Source organism: Mixophyes fleayi, chromosome 7 (assembly GCF_038048845.1).
Source record: "Mixophyes fleayi isolate aMixFle1 chromosome 7, aMixFle1.hap1, whole genome shotgun sequence".
In the NCBI taxonomy this organism is placed as follows: Eukaryota; Metazoa; Chordata; class Amphibia; order Anura; family Limnodynastidae; genus Mixophyes; species Mixophyes fleayi.
In genome coordinates this window covers 11604782-11627623 of record NC_134408.1, presented here as the reverse complement: position 1 = coordinate 11627623, position 22842 = coordinate 11604782, and the positions used below count along the sequence as shown (strand labels likewise).

At 42.4% G+C, this 22842-nt stretch overlaps 1 protein-coding gene across 1 annotated transcript in view; it reads right to left on the bottom strand.

The window, feature by feature from the left end:
* LOC142098455 (uncharacterized) overlaps positions 1–22842 on the bottom strand; it is a 584882-nt gene that overhangs the window by 423940 nt on the left and 138100 nt on the right. Inside the window, exons 7-8 of the mRNA XM_075181300.1 lie at positions 14211–14501; positions 188–529 (exon numbers count right to left, since the gene is read on the bottom strand). Coding sequence (XP_075037401.1) covers positions 188–529; positions 14211–14501 — 633 coding nt within the window. The remainder of the gene's footprint in view (positions 1–187; positions 530–14210; positions 14502–22842) is intronic.

Below are 22842 nucleotides of genomic sequence, written 5' to 3'. Positions count from 1 at the left end.
GAAATACCGTTATTTCGCTTTATGACTGAACAACTGGATCTTTGCCATAGTCCATAACATACAGAAATAGCTGATATTATATGTGACACTAATAAACTAAGACCATGATCTTAGTATATACATTTGGAGCTGATTACTAAACATATGTATTTACATTACACTATATTTTTTAATGTACCATACTCACTCTTCACTTGTAACGGTCTTGTACTTCTCTCTATTGGCTGCACCAGGCTGGGATGTTTCACTCTGCAGATGAATTCTGATCCTTGATGTTCCATCAGTAACGGGGTGAATATCAGACAGGCTGTACAGCTGTATGTGTTATCTGGCTGCTTCTGTGCACCAATAATTGAGGTTTTATGCTTAGTAACAGAAACCATTTTACGGTATCTATTCTTCTTCTTATACCAGGTCACAGTCAGATCATCAGGGAAATAACCAGAGATTTTATACTGCAATCTGACTTCTGTATTCAGAAGTAAAACTGGTTTATCTATTTCCTCTATCACCGGACGCCAGGGAAAATCTACAAATGAAATCATATTACTGTATGTAGTATAAGAAACAGTCATCTACTGGAAGGAGAATAACCAATCATGTCATGTAGTATCTTCATTACTCAGACTCTGCTGTGTTATTTCCATTTTTGTATCTGTCATATTACTGCAAGGTTGTATTTCTTTACTGCTGAAAATTATTGTCTAGTCAATATAACATCCCACCTGTTACATGAAGCAAAGAGCAGACTCACTCCCCAGAAGGACTCAGTCTCACACTAAATTAGAGATGGGCGGGCTCGGTTCCCCGAGATCCAAACCCAACGGAACTTCGCCTATCCGAGTACCGAGCCAAACCGAATCGAATCATCGTGACGTATTCGTATTTCGGAGCTCGGGTCTCGAAGATTTGAAAAGCATAAATACCCGCCTACACAGCAATCTATCGCCATTTGACAGAGGGAGAGAGCAGGGTTAGGTCACAGGCTGTATTAGAGGAGGGACAGAGCAATAATTGACCACCTTATTCTTTGCATTATTTTTTCATTTCTAATCTATTCAATTCTATTATTAAGTCCAATTCTACTAGCAATTGTTAGAGCAGGAAGAGAGGAGGATAGAGGAGGCTTTTATTTTTCCAATATTTTGCACTACAAGTGCTTTGGGGTGTCCCATATTCCCCAGTGTGAAAGATTAATTTTCTGGCTGTCAAAAGTTATATTTGTCAGCAGTATTTCTACAATATTTTGCACTACAAGTGCTTTGGGGTGTCCCATATTCCCCAGTGTGAAACACTAATTTTTCTGGCTGTCAAAAGTGATATTTATAAGCAGTATCTATACAATTTTTTTGCACTACAAGTGCTTTGGGCTCATTAAAATGGATTCAAAGCAGTCCACATATGAGCAGAATCAGCAAGCAGGTGCTGGCACCAGTCCTGATGGTAGTGTTCCCAGTACATCATCTGGTAAAGCCTATGTAAAAGTACATAGTCTTTATAATTTAGGGAAAAAAACACACACCAAGAAAAAAATTTACCGCGTTGAAGCGAAAAAGAAGTGTAACTGAGGAAAAGTTAACTGCCGATAAAAAAAAATTTGCCAACATGCCATTCTACACACGCAGTGGCAAAGAAAGAATGAGGCCTTCGCCTTTCTCTATTAGTGCCAGATCAAAAATGTTATTGAGCCTTCTTCTTGTACAGTCACTCGTGACCAAGCAAGACCAAGTAATTTGGAGTCTAAAAGTGGTGCACAACCAGTGCTTTTTTTCCCATAGAACGCTGGGAACGGCGTTCCGTGACCTTTTTTTTTGGTTTGCGGCGGCTTCTCCGCCGGCTTTTAACAATAAAAAGTAAAAAAAATAAACAAATACCATCTCTCCGGCGCGGCTGCGCCCTCCTCCCTTCTCTATTTGCTAGGACTGTCGGGCGTGACGTCATCACGCACGTCGCGCCCGGCATTCATTCACGGAGGTGTGAGGAGCATATTCAACACAAGAAGAGGAGCGCCGCGCCAGAAAAGAAAGCTAATAAGAAGTGAAGAGGAGAAAGGAGGCAATAGAAAGCAAGGTAAGTTAAAGGAAAATTGGGGGGCCGTTTAAAAGAAAGTGTGCAAAAAAATAAATGGTGAATTTTTTTTTTAAAAAGGCCAACATGAGGGTGGGGGGAAGGGGGTTCGGTATAAAAATTAGTAGGGCCCGGGGCACAGCATAAAAACTCAAGGGGGACCAAAAAATTAGTAAGGGCACTGGCATTGGCACAGGATGACACCTGAACGGGGACATAAAAATTATTAGGGGCACTGGCACAGGATGACACCTGAAGGGGTACATAAAAATTATTAGGGGCACTGGCACAGGATGACACCTGAAGGGGGACATGAAAATTATTAGGGGCACTGGCACAGAATGAAGACTAAAGGGGGGCATAAAAATTATTATTAGTGTTTGGAATTTACTATGAAAATTTGCCTGAAATACAATACATTAAAGGTATGTTTAGACATGAATATATAATTTTTTTTCATAAAATATTAACAAGATGTGAGTTCCACCACCTTTTTTTTTACAAAAAAAGCACTGTGCACTACTACTGTTATACGGGAAAGCCGAGCTGCAAGATAACAGTAAGGCATTAGAGGATAATGTATGCTCTGAATCAGAAATTACACCAATCCCTGTGGAGAGTCCACCCACCAGTGGTATGTCTAATCGTGAGCATTCTGTTAGTGACAGTGTACCCATAAAGAAGGTTCCTTTCAGCAGTTCTGCTGATGTGTGCCTTAACAGCCCGAGTGTAGCCGGTGATACACCAATTGAGGATGCCACTTTGGAATCAGAAGAGGATGAGGGGGAGATTTGTGTAGGTGACGAGGGCGCTAATGATGATGTTGATGATTATGATGCAGACAGATACCAAATTGCCTTTCTTAATTTCTATTTATATTCTAGATTATATTCCGGCTGAATAGTTTTCTATTTTACTCCTAGTGGAGAGGGGATCTGATGCAGTCAGATACCAAACTGCCTTTGTCCATTTCACTTTATATTGTACAATCTATAACGGCTGAATTTTTTACTATTTTCTACAAGTGGAGGGGGGCCTATAGAGACAGAAACCAAACTGCCTTTGTCCATTTCTATTTATATTGTACAGTCTATAACGGCTGAATTTTTTAGTATTTTCTACAAGTGGAGGGGGGCCTAGAGAGACAGAACCAAACTGCCTTTGTCCATTTCTTTAGATATTTAACTATAAGTGTAGGGTGTAATATACACCCAAAGACGATGGCTGCATTGCCAATATGCATAGATGGAGAGGAAAACAATCTGGTTTGTGTGTAGAATTAATGACGGCCTACCAGGAATTAAACTGTTTTTTTCATAATTATTAGCTTTACAATTACATTACTTATCCAAGAAACAGGTGGAGCACTAAATTTGGTTATTTTATGCCCAAAAACATTGATTTTTAAACAAAATTGCAAAACAAAACCAAAACCAAAACACGCAAGGGCTGTTTGGCAAAACCAAAACCAAAACACAACGGTAATCCAGATCCAAAACCAAAACCAAAACACGGGGGTCTGTAGAGCTGTGACTGGACTGCTGTACTTGCTGTAGGGAAAACAGGCAGACTGAGTGGTATTTATAATGTATATTGCTAATGATTTCATGTGCAATGATGACGCACATTAGAGCATCACACCTATAAAGCAGAATGTGCAAGACTTTTTCATTTCTTGTATTCACCGAGTGCTGGGCTTAGTCGAAAAGCGAGCAGATCTTATTACCAAAGGTCACTAGTGATAAAGAGACTGACACTTAGTAAGGCCTGGTGTAGAACACGTGTAATGTGCTATTCAGGGGCATTTACAAAAACTGCCAGTGCAACTCATATAACTGTCAGTGAAAGTCATATAACTGTAGGACATTTTTGCCCATTAATTTACTGCTGCTCTATATTTGTACAGGTTTTCTGATGTAATGGTTTTACAAATGCCCTCATTGTCTCATGATATAAAGACTTAGCTGATCAGCACAGGAGGAAAACTTTTAAGAGTAGGTAAATATATGGTTGTATAGTGTATATTGCATTGTGATTGTTATATAGTTTATAGTACCTGTTATGCGGACATCTCTATGTTGACGACCCGTCAGTGACACATGACTCCAGGTCACCTGCACCAGAGATAGGAAATATTTCCAGGGAACTTTACACTCACTTGTAGCATCAAACGTTGTTTCATCATTGGTCTGAATTATTTTTTTGGTTGAAGGTATCGTATTATTCTGGTTTCCATAGGTCCATGTAATGGTGATATTTTGGGGATAAAAGTTCATTAAACTCATAGAACACAGCACATGATCTGGGTCACAGAGGGTGAATTTCATATGTTCTCCCACCTGTGGGGGCACTAGGAGTAAAAGAGGAATTAGAGATAGCAACATTTTGTGTGCGATACAGAGGTCGAAGTGGAAATTTAAATGTGATGGAATGGAAACTGTAAGTGAATGGAATTTGATAGCTTTACAATGAAGGCAGTATGAGAAGTGGTGGTACCACTATATACCAGCCCACTTAAAACACTGGTGTGATATATATATATTTTTGCCATGAAAAAAGTACATATCATGCCATCATATCATCATTTAATAAGTATACACCCTAGGGTCAATGCTCAGTTGACTTACTTCTGGCAGCTACCACATTCAGAAGTCTTTTTGAATAAATCTATTAACTTTGGACACTGAGGAAAAGCAGTATTTGCCCATCTCTCCTTACAAAATTGCTAAATCTGGGCTACATAAGTTGGGGAGCTGCAACAATAAGTAAGTTTGAGGTCCTGACACAGGTTTTCGAAGGGATAAGGTCAGGGCTCCTCAGCCTTCCGATCAGATATATTCTATGGGGAGACGTATGTGGGGTTAGACGTGTGTGATTTCTGCACTAAGTGGGATTTTCTCACAAAGTGGACGAAAATGCACAGTTAGACAACACAGCAACTAATCCTCATCTTTCTCTTTTTTCATCTTCAGGTATGTTCATCCATGCTGCTACTACTGCTCTGATCATTATTCTGTGAATTTCATCCCTGCAATCTGTGTTTAAGTATGTTCATCCATGCTGCTACTACTGCTCTGATCATTATTCTGTGAATTTCATCCCTGCAATCTGTGTTTAAGTATGTTCATCCATGCTGCTACTACTGCTCTGATCATTATTCTGTGAATTTCATCCCTGCAATCTGTGTTTAAGTATGTTCATCCATGCTGCTACTACTGCTCTGATCATTATTCTGTGAATTTCATCCCTGCAATCTGTGTTTAAGTATGTTCATCCATGCTGCTACTACTGCTCTGATCATTATTCTGTGAATTTCATCCCTGCAATCTGTGTTTAAGTATGTTCATCCATGCTGCTACTACTGCTCTGATCATTATTCTGTGAATTTCATCCCTGCAATCTGTGTTTAAGTATGTTCATCCATGCTGCTACTACTGCTCTGATCATTATTCTGTGAATTTCATCCCTGCAATCTGTGTTTAAGTATGTTCATCCATGCTGCTACTATTGCTCTGATCATTATTCTGTGAATTTCATCCCTGCAATCTGTGTTTAAGTATGTTATAGGAAACTGTTATCTGTTTAAACTTAGGTTGGCACAGTCTTTTATTGCTGCCTAATTTATGATAGGTATCTGGCCTCTATCCTTTCCCACAAATGTTTTCTTTTCCTTTGATTAGCTGACCAATTAGCACATCTGTAGTGTATTCCTAAATTAGACTGACTACATCTTAGCTTCATTCTATGGGGAGACGTATGTGGGGTTAGACGTGTGTGATTTCTGCACTAAGTGGGATTTTCTCACAAAGTGGACGAAAATGCACAGTTAGACAAACATTGGACTACATTTGACTTGCTTTTACTCCCATCAATAAGCAACATCTGCCACAGCCTATTTCAGCACTACTTGTCTATTTATATGGAATACTGCTAAGAGGTAATTCTTAAAATACCCTTGCTTTTTGCTTTTACCCCTTTTATCACAATGTTTCACAAATTGCTTTTCTTAGTCTCCTTTCATGGCATGATCTTTAGGACTGTGTCATCTTTCACCCCTCCACCAACACACAAATTTGTTCATATTGCACCTGCATTACTCCACTCACCTCTATTTAACACCCATGAACTGTTGTCCTATTTATTATCTCTAACAAGTACAGCCTCCACCTGTCGCCAGAAAATAAAAGGCCACACATCTTACAATCCCCTTGCCTATCTTTCGCTCACTCTGCTTCTATTAGCTGGTGATATATCACCTAATCCAGGTCCCCCACACTCCTCACACACACATACATCAGAACACTACCGTTCTATAGCAAACCTCAAACACATCACCTGTCTCCCCTCTCTTCCCAAGTCCTTTAAATGTGCCCTTTGGAATGCACGCTCTGTTTGTAACAAACTTACCTCCGTTCATGATCTCTTCCTCTCAAAAAACCTCAACCTTCTGGCAATAACAGAAACATGGCTTATGCAATCAGACACTGCCTCACCTGCAGCACTTTCACATGGTGGCCTCCATCTCACCCACACCTCCAGACCTGAAGGCAGACAAGGAGGTGGGGTTGGACTACTTCTCTCCCCACAGTGCACATACACAGTTCTACCAAATGTCCCATCACTCACGTTCACATCTTTTGAAGTACATGCTATTCGCATTTTTAATCCATTCTCCCTACGTGTTGCGGTGATCTATCGTCCCCCTGGAGCACACCAACAATTTATTGAGGATTTCTCTGCATGGCTCCCTCACTTCTTATCTTCAGACATCCCCACCATCATCATGGGTGACTTCAACATCCCCATTGATAACCCACCTTCCAAAGCTGCTTCCAAACTACTCTCTCTAACATCCTCACTTGACCTCTCCCAGTGGATTGAATCATCTACTCATAAGGATGGCCACTGCCTTGATCTTGTTTTCTCTAGACTATGCTCAGTTTCTAATTTTATTAATACACCCTTCCCCCTCTCGGATCATCACCTTATCAGCTACACTCTCACCCCCACTGCTCTAACCTCTCTACTGTCTGACTCAACCAAGCCTCCTCATACTCGTAGAAATCTTAATTCTATTAATCTTCAACAATTTTCCACCTCTCTCCAACACCTTCTCTCCCCTATCTCTACATTCTCATCCCCTGAGATGGCAGTACCTCATTTTCACCTAACCTTAGCAACGGCCCTTGATCAAGTGGCTCCAGCGACACTTCATACTACACGTCGACTTCGATGTCAACCGTGGCACACCAAAGCAACACGAAATCTTCAAAAACTGTCCCGTAAAGCAGAACGTCACTGGCGTAAATCTCGAAGCTCTAATGACTTCTTCACATATACTTCTGTCTACCACTCCTATCGAAATGCTCTGGACACTGCAAAACAAACATACTTTCAATCTCTTATCTATGCTCAGGCTTCTAACCCCAAACGCCTTTTCAATACATTTAATCATCTTCTCAATCCTCCCACCCCGAACCCTCCATCTACTATCAGTGCTCAGGATCTTGCTTCCTACTTCAAGGACAAGATTGACAAGATCAGACTAGAAATGGTATCCTCTTCCTCAACAAGCCATCAGCTCATTTCCTTCCCACTACCCTCTGACACCCTTTCTTCATTTGACCCCACAAATGAAGAGGAAATTTCTACGCTCTTCTTATCTTCCTACTCTACCTCCTGTCCTCTTGATCCTATTCCCTCGCAAATTGGTAGATCCCTGTCTTCTGTGCTCATTTCACCTCTAACTCAAATCTGTAATCTCTCACTCTCTACTGGCATCTTTCCATCACTATACAAGCATGCAGTGATTACTCCTATTCTAAAAAAACAAAACTCCGACCCAAACTCTCTCTCAAATTACCGTCCCATCTCTCAGCTCCCTTGCCCCTCCAAGCTTCTAGAGAGACTTGCCTACACTCGCCTCACACGCTTTCTTTCCGCAAACAACCTGTTGGATCCTCTTCAGTCTGGCTTTCGTTCTCAACACTCCACAGAGACTGCGCTGACCAAGGTTGTTAATGATCTGATCACTGCTAAGACTGAACGCCATTACTCTCTCCTAATTCTCCTTGATCTCTCGGCTGCATTTGACACCGTTGACCACTCTCTTCTCATACAAACACTGCAATCCCTAGGTCTTCAAGACACAGTTCTATCCTGGTTCTCATCTTACCTCTCTAATCGCTCTTTCACTGTTAATTTCTCTGGAGCCACCTCTGCTCCGCTTCCCCTATCAGTTGGAGTACCACAAGGCTCGGTGCTAGGTCCTCTGCTGTTCTCTATCTATACCGCTTCTCTTGGAAATCTAATAAGTTCCTTTGGCTTTCAGTATCATCTCTATGCGGATGATACCCAAATCTATCTATCCTCTCCTGATATCTCGACATCTGTGTTGTCCCGTGTAACTGACTGTCTTTCTGCCATTTCATCTTGGATGGCCTCTCGTCAACTCAAACTTAATCTTTCTAAAACAGAGTTAATAATATTCCCACCCGCCAACAAGAGCATACCTGACATTTCTATCTCTGTTGATAACATGACCATAAATCCCACCCCACAAGCTCGCTGCCTAGGTGTAATCCTTGATTCACGCCTATCCTTTGTTCCCCACATTGACTCTATATCTAAATCATGTTACATACATCTAAAGAACATTTCCAGAATCCGCACATATCTCACACAAGACACTGCTAAAACCTTAATTCATGCACTAATCATCTCCCGCATTGACTATTGCAATTCCCTCCTTACTGGTCTTCCCAAAAACAGACTCAAACCCCTAAAATCTATTTTACATGCTTCGGCAAGACTGATTTTCCTTGCAAATAGCTATTCCTCTGTTGAATCACTCTGTATGTCTCTACACTGGCTGCCTGTCTTCTACCGAATCCAATATAAAATACTTTTACTAACCTACAAGGCCATCAACAAAGCTGCACCAACATACATCTCCTCTCTTGTCTCAAAATATCTCCCAACTCGGCAACTCCGTTCTGCAAAAGATCTGCGTCTCTCATCCACCCTCATTACATCCTCCCATTCCCGGTTACAGGACTTTTTTCGGGCTGCACCCACTCTATGGAACTCTCTCCCTCGCACAATAAGACTCTCCTCTGTTCTACAAACTTTCAAGCGTTCTCTGAAAACCTACCTATTCAGACAAGCTTATAATATTCCTCAACCACCATCTTAACCTCACTACCTTTAGCCTGTTACACAATTTCACACAAGACAACTACCCCCGGAATAACATTGTTGTGTGACAGGATCATTTAGCTTATGAGTCACCCTACCTTTGCAGTCTGGCTGGGCCAAGATGCAAAATGTATACTTAACCTCATGTGTCAATCTCCCATTGTCCCATAGATTGTAAGCTTGCGAGCAGGGCCTTCTCACCTCTTTGTCTGTTTTACCCAGTTTGTTTATTAGTTTATTACGTTTGTCCCCAATTGTAAAGCGCTACGGAATATGTTGGCGCTATATAAATAAATGATGATGATGATGATGATGATATACTTCCGGCACAGTCTGATGTTTCTGGCAGGGGGGAGCAGGTTTTTGTTCAGGATTTGTCTGTAATGTGCACAATTCAGTTCTCATCAATCCTAAAATAAAATGTCAGTCCCAGCTGAACAGCGTCCCCATAACATACCACTAACACACTTCAAGGTGGGAATGATGTTACCTGATTGGTGTGAAATGTGTGATGTTAAATAAATGATAAAATAAATGATAAATGTCACTTAACACTTTAACATTCTGACACGTCTGTAGTATCTACTAGATGACATTTGAAAACTATTTTCATGCTAGGATATGGATTGTTCAGCCCAGAGCTCTTCCTAACGTCCCTTTTTTGTGGGATATTTTGGAGATCCATGTACATTATCTTCCATCTCAGACAGCTCATTCCTTGTCACAGCTTTTCTTGCAGTAGCTCCTCTGAAAAATGTCTTTTATGTTTTGCAAAGAAGTGCGGGAGGGGGAGGAGGTGGGGGCTGATCACTGATCACAGCGTTATGGCTTTTGTTTCATACTTCTTCCACCTCTGTACATTGGTGCACTGGGCTATGGGGGACGATCATTACAATTGTGTTGTACCCTTCTCCAGGTTTGTGACTCTCTATAAATGCAGTGCCTGTAGAGTTACTATAATGGCGCTGCCTCCTGCTGATGGCAAGCGAGGTCACTGGGACAGAATATAGGAGTGAGGCTCGGGCTTCACTGGAAGTTCAGGGCCCGTGGTCAGTGGCGCAAAAGCCACAAGCTCCACTGATAAGGATATAACATGGGGACCGAGTCTTTAAAGAGTTTCCTGTGTCTGAAGGAAAAGTGTCCATCACTGCAGCCAAGACCCAGGAGAAAGAGGTTGGTTCTGGGTACCTGGCTCGGTCAAGCGTTTCATGCCATGAAGCACAAGGTTTCAATAGCCCCTGTAGGGGTAATAAGGGGGAAAGAAATCAATCAATTTAAGCCACATGACTTCATTAGAGAAAAAGGGGGTGCGTGGGAGACCCAATGAGGGGGGGGGGGATGTTCAGACCTCAAATCATAATGACGCTCCCCATCTTCAGGAGTACCCAACAGAAAATGACATCTAACACCACAGGAAAGCAGTATTGGGAGGAAGGGGCTTACTGGGAAGTGGGTGGGGCTTCAGCTAAAAGTCGGTGTCGGTGACACTGAATTTCACATGCAAGCTTTTAGCATCAGATAATGTTGCTTTTGAATTTCAAGATGAACAGTCTTTTCCTCAAAGTCACAACCTACATCTTCTCCCATCTTTATTGACATTTAATAGCAAACAGGGGCTAATTAAAACAAATTCTCATCTATTAAAAACAAGTTGAAATAAAAAAAAGTTGCATAACAAGACAAAAAGGACAATAAAGGGATAAAGAGACAGTTAGCAATGTAATATTGTCAGTCAATGATATAGAGCATAATATAATAACAAAAAATCCTTGTATTAAGGCAAGTAATTATTAAAAACACTGCATTCATATTATTAGGTTGTACATCAGAAAACGGAAATTTGTATACTACAAACTATCACCACAATTCTAATCAGTATGAGGTTTGTACATATAGATATATATCGATACCTAAGTTGTTTATTTGCATAATGGTATGATTATCAGAAATGCTTAAGATGTCTTACAATGACTAAAAGTATAGCATCTTCGTATACTGTATTTCCTCTATGATAGATGTACTCTACACTTACGACTAGGGAAGATCTTCAGCATCTTGCATCTTGTAGGCTATTACCCAGTACTAGACCTGGTACATTGGTTGGATTTATGTAATTCACTTGTTCCACTTATTCCACCATCAGATGCCTCAATTGTTCATCACAATACTTACAGCCTTAGTAACTGCTAAAGTGTACTCCTCACTACACATAATAGAGGCAGCCATTTTGCGATCTGAACAAGTATTCATGAGATGTGAGATGTCGCTGATTCCTCATGAATTGATAGAATCTACTCACAAAATGGCTGCCTCTGTTGTGTGTAGTAAATGGGGGCACTTGAAGTTACCTGAGCATATATATTTATGATGGTTATATAATGTTATAAATGTTGTATTACTATAATTTCTTATAAAAGATGTTTCTCACCATTCTCCCTGGCTGGTCTTGTGTTCAGTTCTATTGGATTTTCCAGGCTGGGATGTTCCACCCGGCAGATAAACTCCAGACCGTAACAGTCCGATGTAGGTGTAAAGGATAAGGCAGGTGAGCAGGTCCATGAATTATCAGCCAGTCTGACTGGTGTTATAGGAGGGATGTTGTACAATGTATTATATGCACAATCACATTCAGATTGTCCCTTCTTCTCTAACCAGGTCACCTTCAGGTCTTCTGGGAAATATGCAGAGATTCTACAGGACAAAGTGCTGGTTTGGTTCTTTTGTACAATCAGAGGCGTCATATCCTCAATCCTGGGACGCCAGGGAAAATCTGCAAAATATTAGCCCAAAATACTAAATATAAAGGAATGTATCTAGAATATGAAAGTATTGTAGGTTTGCGTATGATGTTTGTATCACTGACACACAGAGGCCTTTTTGTGTTTGCATTATGTCATTGTGGCTGTTTCTGCCAGGAGGCTCTAACCTGCTGTTGTGTATTCTTGGTACACTGTACTTGTCTAACAAAGTTTTCATACCCAGGGCCGTAATACTGACAACAGGACATCCACTACGAGTAGAGGAGAGATGGTTTCACCAACATATAGCAGTTTTCAGTGTAGAGTAATCAGACTGCGGAATTCACTAATGAGGAAGGCGATGGCTCTTTCATTAAATGTATATATAAATCAAGGAAATTATCTGATTGTCATTTTCTTATCAGGACATTATATTTCCCTGTGCAGTGTTACATTGGCAGCTACTTGGCTGGGGGTTTGTTTTCCCTTCCTATGTATCAACACATCTACAATTTACAAAGTATTGAACTTGATGCACTTGTAACATTTTTAATCTAAATAAGCCCCGTGTCACACTGGCGACCTTTTTTCAGCCTTTCTGTAGCTGGAAAATAGCTGGAAACTAAAAACGAGCAATTTCTCTGTTGGTTGTATTATTAATTATTCATATTTTGAATACTTCCTGATGCTTTTGATGTTGATTCTTCAGAAATACTCAGCTGCCCTGGAGAGGTAAGGGGTAATTCACCAATTTGCCGGACCAGTCTCTGAGGATCTGCACATGCATGAGCCGGATAGCCAACTCACGCATGTGCAGTGGACGTGGGCTGTCAGTTTAATTTGTCACAAATAAAACAACTAATAAAATTAAGAAAAAAAAACTCGAAACATATTTTAAAAAATAAAGAAAAGATTTAGAAATGTTTTAACTTTGAAAAAGTGAAAATAATTTGTTTAATGATCTTCCTCTGTTATCGGCTTTCAGATATGTTGATAACAGAACAGGCAGTACATGTACCATCCCCATACTTACAAAATAGGTTTCCTAACCTTTTCTTGTATAAGGTGATATAAATAAAAGACCTATACAAGTGAGGGTGAAAACGGCAATAGGCCTTCTCGCCCTTTGATAAATATGCCCCTGAGTGTGAGAATGTCAATTTACTTGACAAAACGCACTGCGAACAGACAGTAACAGTATGACACAATCAGGCTTCCATACTAAGGAAGCACTCACACATCACAGAGTGACCAACAACACAGAGGGAGAGGAAGGGTGACCACAGTTGCTGGTATTTGAATATACACTGGACAAGGGCACATGTATGGTTTACATCTTCTAATTCATTACTATTTATTAAAAAAATACTTTATAATTTTTGGATCTGTCCATGTTTTCTCCTATTGGGAATGAGTGGGTGAGAAGCTGCTTGTGAATGTGAATGTCTACCAGCCATTCTTAAAGAACTGAGAAGAATATTAGACCTTCTCTGAACTGTGAGATTTGGGGTTGTATTTTTTAATTGCCCTAAATTAACATTGTATTTACTATAAATTTCATACATTGCTGACTGAGTAAGGAAATCATCTCCAATCTATAATCAATATTTAATTCCACATCTTAAAATTGGGTGCTTTTGGATTATTTTACTCTGCTGAGCAAAATTGCTATTTATTACCATTCATTTGAATAAAGCATTGTATGTAATGGAAGCAAAAAGCCCAATGATATGTATTGCCAATAAAAATGAATTGGAAAAGCACAGCCAATCACAAGCAATGCTCACATGCATACATTAACATTCTGAGTGCTGATTATTTATTTATTTCTTACGTGTAACCAGGGGCGGACTGACAAGTTTCAGCCCGGGGGGCGCACAGGCGGCCGCATCACATGACACGCGATGCGGCCGCATCATTGATGACGCGGCCGCATTGTGTGTCATGTGATGCGGCCGCCTGTGCATTCAGTTTATGCGGACGGCACCGCTGGCATCCACGGGGGAAGGGTGGGGGGGGGCGGCCGTGACTAGATAATCACCAGTGTGATGTAGCTTTAATCTTATAAACAATGTTCTGTGTACTTGAAGATGGATACAAAGAATTTTAATGATACATACAAGATGACAAATTATTGTAAGAAATAAATTATAGCATATTTGGTACCAATGTACACTTTTTTAAGTGTATAACAATACACCACCTCACCTGGATCCCGTACAGATAACTCCCTGTGTTCTGGTACTTCCATGGTTCCATGTTTCCAGGTCACTCTCACTGGGTTTATCAGGAGCGTTACAGGAATGTTACACTTAGTGTTACTGGTAAATGTTCCATCTGGATTCTTGCTGACTGTTTCCTGTGATTGCATCTCTGTGTGTCCACAGGTCCAAGTGACCGTTATGTCTTTAGGATAAAAGTTCAAGACACTTAAAGATCCCATCACATCTCCTGAATCACTGATGGTCAGTTGTATAGGCTGCTGGAGTTTGGGTTTTACTGAAATTGAGAAGTATAAAAAAAAATTGTTAGTGGAAATGTTGTTGATGGATACTAATGGCTGAACTCTACAGCTCAGATCTAATTAGAGAAAAGACGACGTTGGATAAATGAACTTTGTTTCATCTTTGCACATCAGTATGACAGTAGCATCTTATCACTACAATGTGCTGCTGGAGACCCTGCTCCTTCCACTATAGCTTTCAATCTGTGGCTTCCTGCTGCCTCTATTCCCCTCCTTGCATCATGTCACTGCCCCTGTCCTCACTGACACATCACTCATCTCCTGATATACTCTGTGCTGCGGGGGGATCCTGCTCCTTCCACTATATAGCTCAGTCTGTGGTATTCTGCTGCCTCCATTCCCCTCCTTACATCTGCTGAGGCCCCTGCTCAATCTACTATATAACTCACAGTCTGAGATGTCCTGTTTTCCTCCATTCCCCTTTTCACATAATGGCACTGCCCCTGGAAGGCCAAATTAAGGGCCACATGGGCCTGGGGCTGAACATTATAAAGGGTCTATTGTGAGAAGTGCCGCCCCACCGGAGGTGTGGCCAGTGATGTGTGGGTGTGGCCAGATGTTGTGGTATGGACATAGCCATGAAGGGCATAGCTTCCGCTTCCCTCCAGCCACGTACATCTCCCTCCTATTCTTCCTTATATAAAGAGTGCACCCAGGGCCGGACTGGCCATCTGGCACTTCTGGCAAATGCCAGAAGGGCTGATGGCCAGATGGGCCAGTCCTCATGTCCGCCGAGCAGCAGCACTCTGCACGCTGCTCGGCGGACGGAGAGTCAGTGACTGCCGCCTATGCAAGCAATCACATGGGACGGCACCACGTGACAGATGCCGTCCCATGTGATTACTTTCATAGGCGGCAGTGACTGACTCTCCTTTCGCTGACCAGCGCGCAGAGTGCTGCTGCTGGATGTAAAAAGGTAAGTGTCTGTGTGTGTAAGTAATAGTGTGGCAAACAGTGGGGCAAACAGTGGGGCTAACAGTGTGTCTGTGGGGCTAACAGTGTGTTTGTGAGGCTAAGAGTGTGTCTAATAGTGTGGCTGTGTGTCTAATAGTGTGGCTGTGTGTCTAATACTGTGGCTGTGGGGCTAATAGTGTGGCTGTGTGTCTAATACTGTGGCTGTGGGGCTAATAGTGTGTGTGGCTAATTGTGTGGCTAATAATGTGCATGTGTGGCCCCATGTTGCTATAGTGTGCGTGTGTGTTTGGCCATGTTCATATAGTGTGCATGTGTGCGTGTGCGCGCAGTATTTTAATATAATATGTGAGGGAAGGGAGGATCTTAATATAGTGTGGGAGGTAGGCTATTTAATGGTGGAGTGTAGGTGGAGGCTAATTATCTAAGGTGAGGTGAAGGAACCTTTAATTTAATGCTGGGGTGGTTTAGGACTATCAATTGAATATGGGGTTGATTTTGGGGAGGAGGGCTATTTATTAAATGTAAATATGAATTATTTGGTGTCGGCGATGATTGTGGAAAATGGCTATATTTATTAAACTTTAATGCTATTTAATTTATTGCTGGGACTGTTTGGAGGGAGGGAAATATGTTTTCAGTAAATGGGTATACTGATAATTTAATGTTGGGGCTGGTTGGAGGGAAATAGGTCTACTTATTAAATGTGAATATTATTATTTTGGGGACTGGAGGGTGGCCTAATTATAAAACGTGAGTGCTATTGTTTTAACACCGGGGCTGGTTGGTGTTTTCTAAATCTCATGTAATCATTTTGTTTTCAAAATAGGGCATCCAATATTTCAGGATCAAGACAAGAATGAACTGAGCTAAAGAAACCAGCTGCTACAAGTGGTGAAAGTGACCAAGACAGGTAGGAGAGAGCAGGACAGTCTGCCAACTGTGCTGAATGTGGTGGGGCAGTCCTGAATTTGGGTGACTGTCTCATTTAGTCAGGATTTGGTCTGACTGCAAGGACAGTTGGGAGGTATGTCCAACTTCACAACGTACTGCTTGTGAAGGCAGTGCTGTGTGCTTCTAACAGTAGTGCCTGTGTATTTGTCTAAAATGATAACCATGTTAGGGGCCCTGCTGTCTTAAATACCTTGGGCCTTAATCCACCTCTGGTTAGGGGAAGGGAACTGATAGCTGTTCCCAGTTCCCGGACAGGACACAGACTGCAGAGCAAGCCGAGGAGCTCTAAGTATCACAAGATTTGGTAATCTCGTGAGACAAAGAGCTTCCCTGCTCACTCTACAGGAAGTTCCCACCCTTATGGATGTCAGCAGCACCAGAAACATAAATAAATGCAGTGGGCTGGGGGTGTCATAATGTGCCTGGGGGGATGGCGTGATGTGGCTGGGAGGGCATGATAAATGTAATGTATTATTATAATGTATGTATCAATGCCCCATGTTGGCCACACCCACAACACAATAAGGTCACTCCCTGTTCGGCGCTGCCGCTGCGCAGCGGCACATATTTTCTATCCTGCTGGAACTAAGGTGGGCCTGTGTACTTTAATTGCCACGGCTAATTTTTAGTCCCAGTCCCGGTCCTGAGATTTCGTGAGAGAGATTCCGAGAGAGTAACTTCCTGCAAAGCGCCTCTTCGCTCAGTATCTCAAGTTCGTCATTCTCCACCTCCAGTAGAACCTATGGAGGTAGGTCGCTCTAAACTAACATCAGAGGAGAGAGAACGAAGAGTAAAAAATAGACTCTGTATCTATTGGGTCACGTATAATTAATGGTCTCATTACTCAAAGTATGTCTCCACTGACTCTTCAAATTGGAGCCTTACACCAGGAAAAAAATTCTTTACTGATCCTTCCTGTTACTACCAGTCCCATCGTACTAGGCCTTCCATGGCTTCAACTTCATTCCCCTCAGATTGACTGGAACACTCCTCAAGTCACTTCCTGGGGTCCCGAATGTCATCATCGTTGTCTCTCTCAAGTTGTTCCGCTCAAAATACAGCAGTCTTCCATTTCACCGTGTCCTCTGGGTCTCCCCCCACAGTATGCTTCCTTTGCGGATGTGTTTGATAAGGTTCAATCAGAATGCCTTCCTCGTCATCGGGCATGGGATTGTCCGATTGATTTACAACCTGGCAAGAATCCTCCTAGGGGCCGTGTGTATCCACTTTCATTACCTGAGACTCAAGCTACATCTGAGTATATTAAGGAGAACCTCCAGCGAGGATTTATCCGACCTTCTACCTCCCCCGCTGGAGCGGGGTTCTTTTTCGTAAAGAAGAAAGATGGATAATTACGTCCCTGTATAGATTTTCGTGGACTCAATGCCATTACCATCAAAAATCGGTATCCTATTCCGTTAATTACCGAGCTCTTCGATCGCATTAAGGGAGCCCGGATCTTTACCAAGTTGGATCTTCGAGGTGCCTATAATTTAATCCGGATCAAGTCCGGAGACGAATGGAAGACAGCTTTTAACACCAGGGATGGCCATTATGAATATCTAGTTATGCCCTTCGGGTTGTGTAACGCCCCTGCTGTCTTCCAGGGTTTCGTGAATGAGATCTTCCGGGACTTGCTGTATGTCTGTGTTGTCGTCTATCTGGACGACATATTCATTTTTTCCCAGGATCTGCCCACTCATCTTCAACATGTGGCAGAGGTCCTTTCCAGACTCCGAAGAAATTCTTTATTTTGCAAATTAGAGAAATGTTCATTCGAGTTATCCCAGATTCCATTCCTGGGATATATTGTGTCCGGAGTCGGTCTTAAGATGGATCCAGAAAAGGTGAACGCTGTATTATGTTGGACCCAGCCAACTACTCTCCGAGCAATCCAACGTTTTTTAGGTTTTGCGAATTATTACAGACACTTCATTCAAGGTTTTTCGTCCATTGCCTCTCCTATAGTGGCCCTGACCCGCAAGGGGGCTAACACTAAGCTATGGTCGTCCGAGGCTCTTCAAGCTTTCCAGTCTCTCAAAGAGACCTTCTCTTCCACTCCTGTTCTTCGACAGCCTGATGTGACGCTTCCCTTCTTCCTAGAGGTAGACGCCTCTAATGTTGGCTTAGAGGCCATATTATCCCAAAGATCGGAGCAACAAAAATTCCATCCTTGTGCCTTTTATTCCCGAGGTCTCCTACCCGCGGAGAGGAATTATACCATCGGGGACAAGGAGTTGTTGGCCATAAAAGCAGCATTAGAGGAGTGGAGATATCTACTGGAGGGAGCTTGTCATCCTGTAACCATTTTTACGGATCACAAAAACCTGTCATATCTACAGTCAGCTCAATGTTTGAATCCCCGTCAAGCAAGGTGGTCTATTTTCTTTTCCCGTTTTGAACTTATTATAACCTTCAAATCGGCTTCCAAAAATAAAAAAGCAAACGCCCTGTCTCGGGCATTCGTGACGTCCTCAGACGTTGAAGATGGTCCTAACCATTCTATATTAGACCCCAAGTGTGTGTCTCTGGCCACTTCGTCCACCAAGGTGCTACCATTTGGGAGAACCCTCGTGCCTCCATCTCTTAGGAGGAAAATTTTGTCTTGGTTTCATTCTTCACGTTTTTCTGGACATTCGGGTGAACGTAAGACCTTAGAAATCCTTTCTTGAAGCTACTGGTGGCCCTCTATGAGGAAAGACATCAAAGACTTTGTGGCCGCTTGTGAGCTGTGTTCCCAGTTTAAAACTCCCCGCAGAACACAAGCGGGATTACTGCAACCACTACCCTCTCCTTCCAAACCTTGGACCCTTATTAGTATGGACTTTATCACCGATCTTCCTCCAAGTAAAAAGTGTAATACCATCTGGGTAGTGGTGGATCGATTTTCGAAAATGGCACATTTCGTTCCTTTGACCGGTTTACCTTCTTCATCTACTCTGGCTGATCATTTCATCAAAAAGATTTTCCGAATTCATGGATGTCCTTCTGAGATTGTTTCGGATAGGGGAGTGCAATTCGTTTCCAGATTCTGGCGAGCCCTTTGTGAAACCTTGGGTATTCGATTATCACTCTCATCTTCCTACCATCCTCAATCAAACGGACAGACCGAGAGAGTCAATCAAGATCTTGAAACTTTCATTAGAATGTACTCCTCAGCCAACCAAGACAGCTGTGTAGATTTACTCCCATGGGCTGAATTCGCTCATAACAACATGTATCACGAGTCATCTTCAAGAAGTCCATTCTTTGTGGTTTACGGTCACCATCCGTCTTTCCCGGCATTTCCTGCCCTCCCTCCCACCCAAGTTCCTGCTGTGGAGACTGTTTGTCAGACCTTCAAAGATATCTGGTCTCAGGTTAAAACCTGTTTAAAGAAGACATCTGCCAGATACAAGTCCTTTGCGGATAAAAAGAGGCGGGCTATTCCACCACTTAAGATTGGAGATCGTGTATGGCTTTCTACCAAAAATATTCACTTGAAGGTTCCATCTATGAAGTTCGCTCCTCGTTTCATTGGTCCATATAGGATCACTCAAGTGATAAATCCAGTCTGCTTCAAACTTCTACTACCTAAGAACCTTCGTATCTCCAACGCCTTCCATGTGTCATTACTCAAGTCTCTTATCATCAATCGTTTCTCTGTTCCTCCTTCAGCACCTCGGACAGTTCAAGTTTATCAAGAGGAGGAGTTTGAGATAACTCATATATTAGATGCAAAAATTTCGCAAGGAGTTCTTCGTTTCCTTGTACAGTGGAAGGGCTTTGGTCCAGAGGAGCGTTCGTGGATCCGGGCAGATGATCTCAATGCCCCAGCTCTTCTAAAAAAATTATATTCCAAGAATCCGGGCAAACCCGGCTCCATGTGTTCTGTGCCCACCTTTAAAAGGGGGGTACTGTCACTCACCGGACCGTGAGTGCCTCTGTGCTGGTGTGTGGCTCCCTGGCCTTCCTGCCGGCACCTGTCCTAAACCGCGGCCGTCCGCCATCCTGATGGACTGCGCATGCGCAGCACCCAAGAACTCTTGTGACTGTTGCTTTTAATCTAATTGGTTGATCAGGCAACTCTCCCTATTTAAGGCACCTGTGCTCATTACCTCATTGCCTGATCTTGAGTCTCCTTCCCTGTGAGTCTCTGAAGGTGTCTCCTGTGTTCTACTAGTGTCTTCAGTTTCCTGCTGATTCCTGTTCTACTCATCGCTGGTCTCCATACCCGCTACTGTCTCCTGTATACTACTAGTGTCTTCAGTTTCCTGCTGATTCCTGTTCTACTCATCGCTGGTTCCCATACCTGCTACAGTCTCCTGTTTCCTGTCTGTGTCCTCAGCTGGACTCTGATTACCGGATCTACTCACCTGTGGTTCCTACACTTGTCTCTGCCGTTCAGCGTCTCTGCAGTCCCTGCATCTTCCTGTGGACAGACTGTTCTACTGAATAGCGGTATGCCTATCTGTTATTGACTTTCTACGTTTACTCTGCATATCCGCTAGGACAAGTTTCCACTCTCAGCAGCGGTATCCATACCCACTATAGACTGTTATTGTTATGCTGCATATCTGTTTGGAATTAACCGTACTACTCAGTCGTTATATGCATAATTGTGATTGACTATCCTTTATTGGCCTGCATATCTGTGCTGAGCAAGTCTCTACCAAGCAGCGCCACATACCGTTATAGACTTTGCTAGATACGCTGCATATCTATTGGGATCAAGTTCCTCTGTGCTCTCAGTGTCTGCATCCTATTATCCTTTGTATGCCTCCACTCATCGACACCTGTACACATTCTCACCATAAGCAGTTGTACAACTTGCTGTACGCAGACCACTGACTCCCCGCTACCTACCTGCACCTGGACAAGTCTTCTCACCATAAGCAGTGGTACAACTTGCTGTACGCAGACCACTGACTTCCCCACTACCTACCTGCACCTGGACAAGTCCTCTCACCATAAGCAGTGGTACAACTTGCTGTATGCAGACCACTGACTTCCCCGCTGCCTACCTGCACCTGGACAAGTCTTCTCACCATAGCAGTGGTACAACTTGCTGTACACAGACCACTGACTTCCCTACTACCTTCCCGCATCTGCCCACGTCCATCCTGATCTCCGTGTTCAAATCTGCCTTTCCACAACATCAGCTAGTCGCTGATTTACTGACCAAGATTGCTGCAAGTCACTGACTTTCCTATTCTTTATTGGCATTCTCTCTCCATCTGCTGTGATATATGTTCCGCTAGTCACCCTGCTACCAGAGGACCGTTGTGTTAACTTCACTACTCTGGTAAGCCCAGTCATCTGGTGAATTCCTGGGCAAGACTCCTAGTGCCCGTGACACTGCATAGATCGACAGTTGCTCTCTACAGTTTTCTTCGTTGCTGCAGTTTCTTTTAATTCTTTGGAATTGCGAAAAAGGGATATTTGTCTTCCATTTCTTTAAATGTGCGCTTCTAAAGTGCAGGTAGCTATTAGTGTCCACAGTTTTAATAAAGTTTTTAGTAGTTACGGTATTGCCTGTGTTCATAAGAATTAGATCTAAATATTCAACTTGTGACGTGTCAAATTTTGAAGTGAATGTAAGAGTATACTCATTGCTGTTTACATAGGAAAGGAAACGGTTAAGGCATTCCGTATTACCATGCCATACTATTATGATATCATTAATATACCTTTTGTAGAGAACTATATTCTCTGAGTATGGGTTAGGATTACAAATATATCGTTGGTCCCAACTAACCATCACGAGATTCGCAAAACTGGGTGCGAAAATCGTGCCCATAGCTGTCCCGACTGTCTGAAGGTAAAAGTCATCCAAGAATTTAAAATAGTTGTGTATAAGGATGAACGTCGTGAGTTCACAAATAAAGTTATTATGTTCAGTGCTGAGGTCAGGATCTAAATTTAAAAATTCTTTACAGGCCTCCACTCCCTTCTGATGTTGCATGGAGGTATACAGGGATTGCACGTCTATCGTAACCCATATATATTCAGGCTTCCACTTCAAATGACTTACACAAGTGCCGTTCACTAGGGCACATGTAGAAGCCCCATTAGTAACTATCCTTTTTGTACTGGGAAAGAAAAGGAGAGGGGAAGAAAGGGAAAAAAAAATAAAAAATAATATATATATATATTTTTTTTTTCCCATGAGCACTTACTTCCGGTTTCGCGGCACCCGCGATGTCAGCGCAAGATGGCGCCACACACTATCACTATAAATTATACCTGTGCACATATGCATTCAATTCCTCTTGATGAAGTTCTCTGTTTGAACGAAACGCGTTGAGGCCTTTATTACTACACTATCCTGGTATACACCACCACACTCTGGGAGCTATAGATCCTATCCTACACTGAGCTTTTGTATGGAGCCTATGGAGGGACGTCTATAAGTACCACCAGGAGATGTGACAATTTACCAGCAATCCTGCCTATATATTACAGATAAGC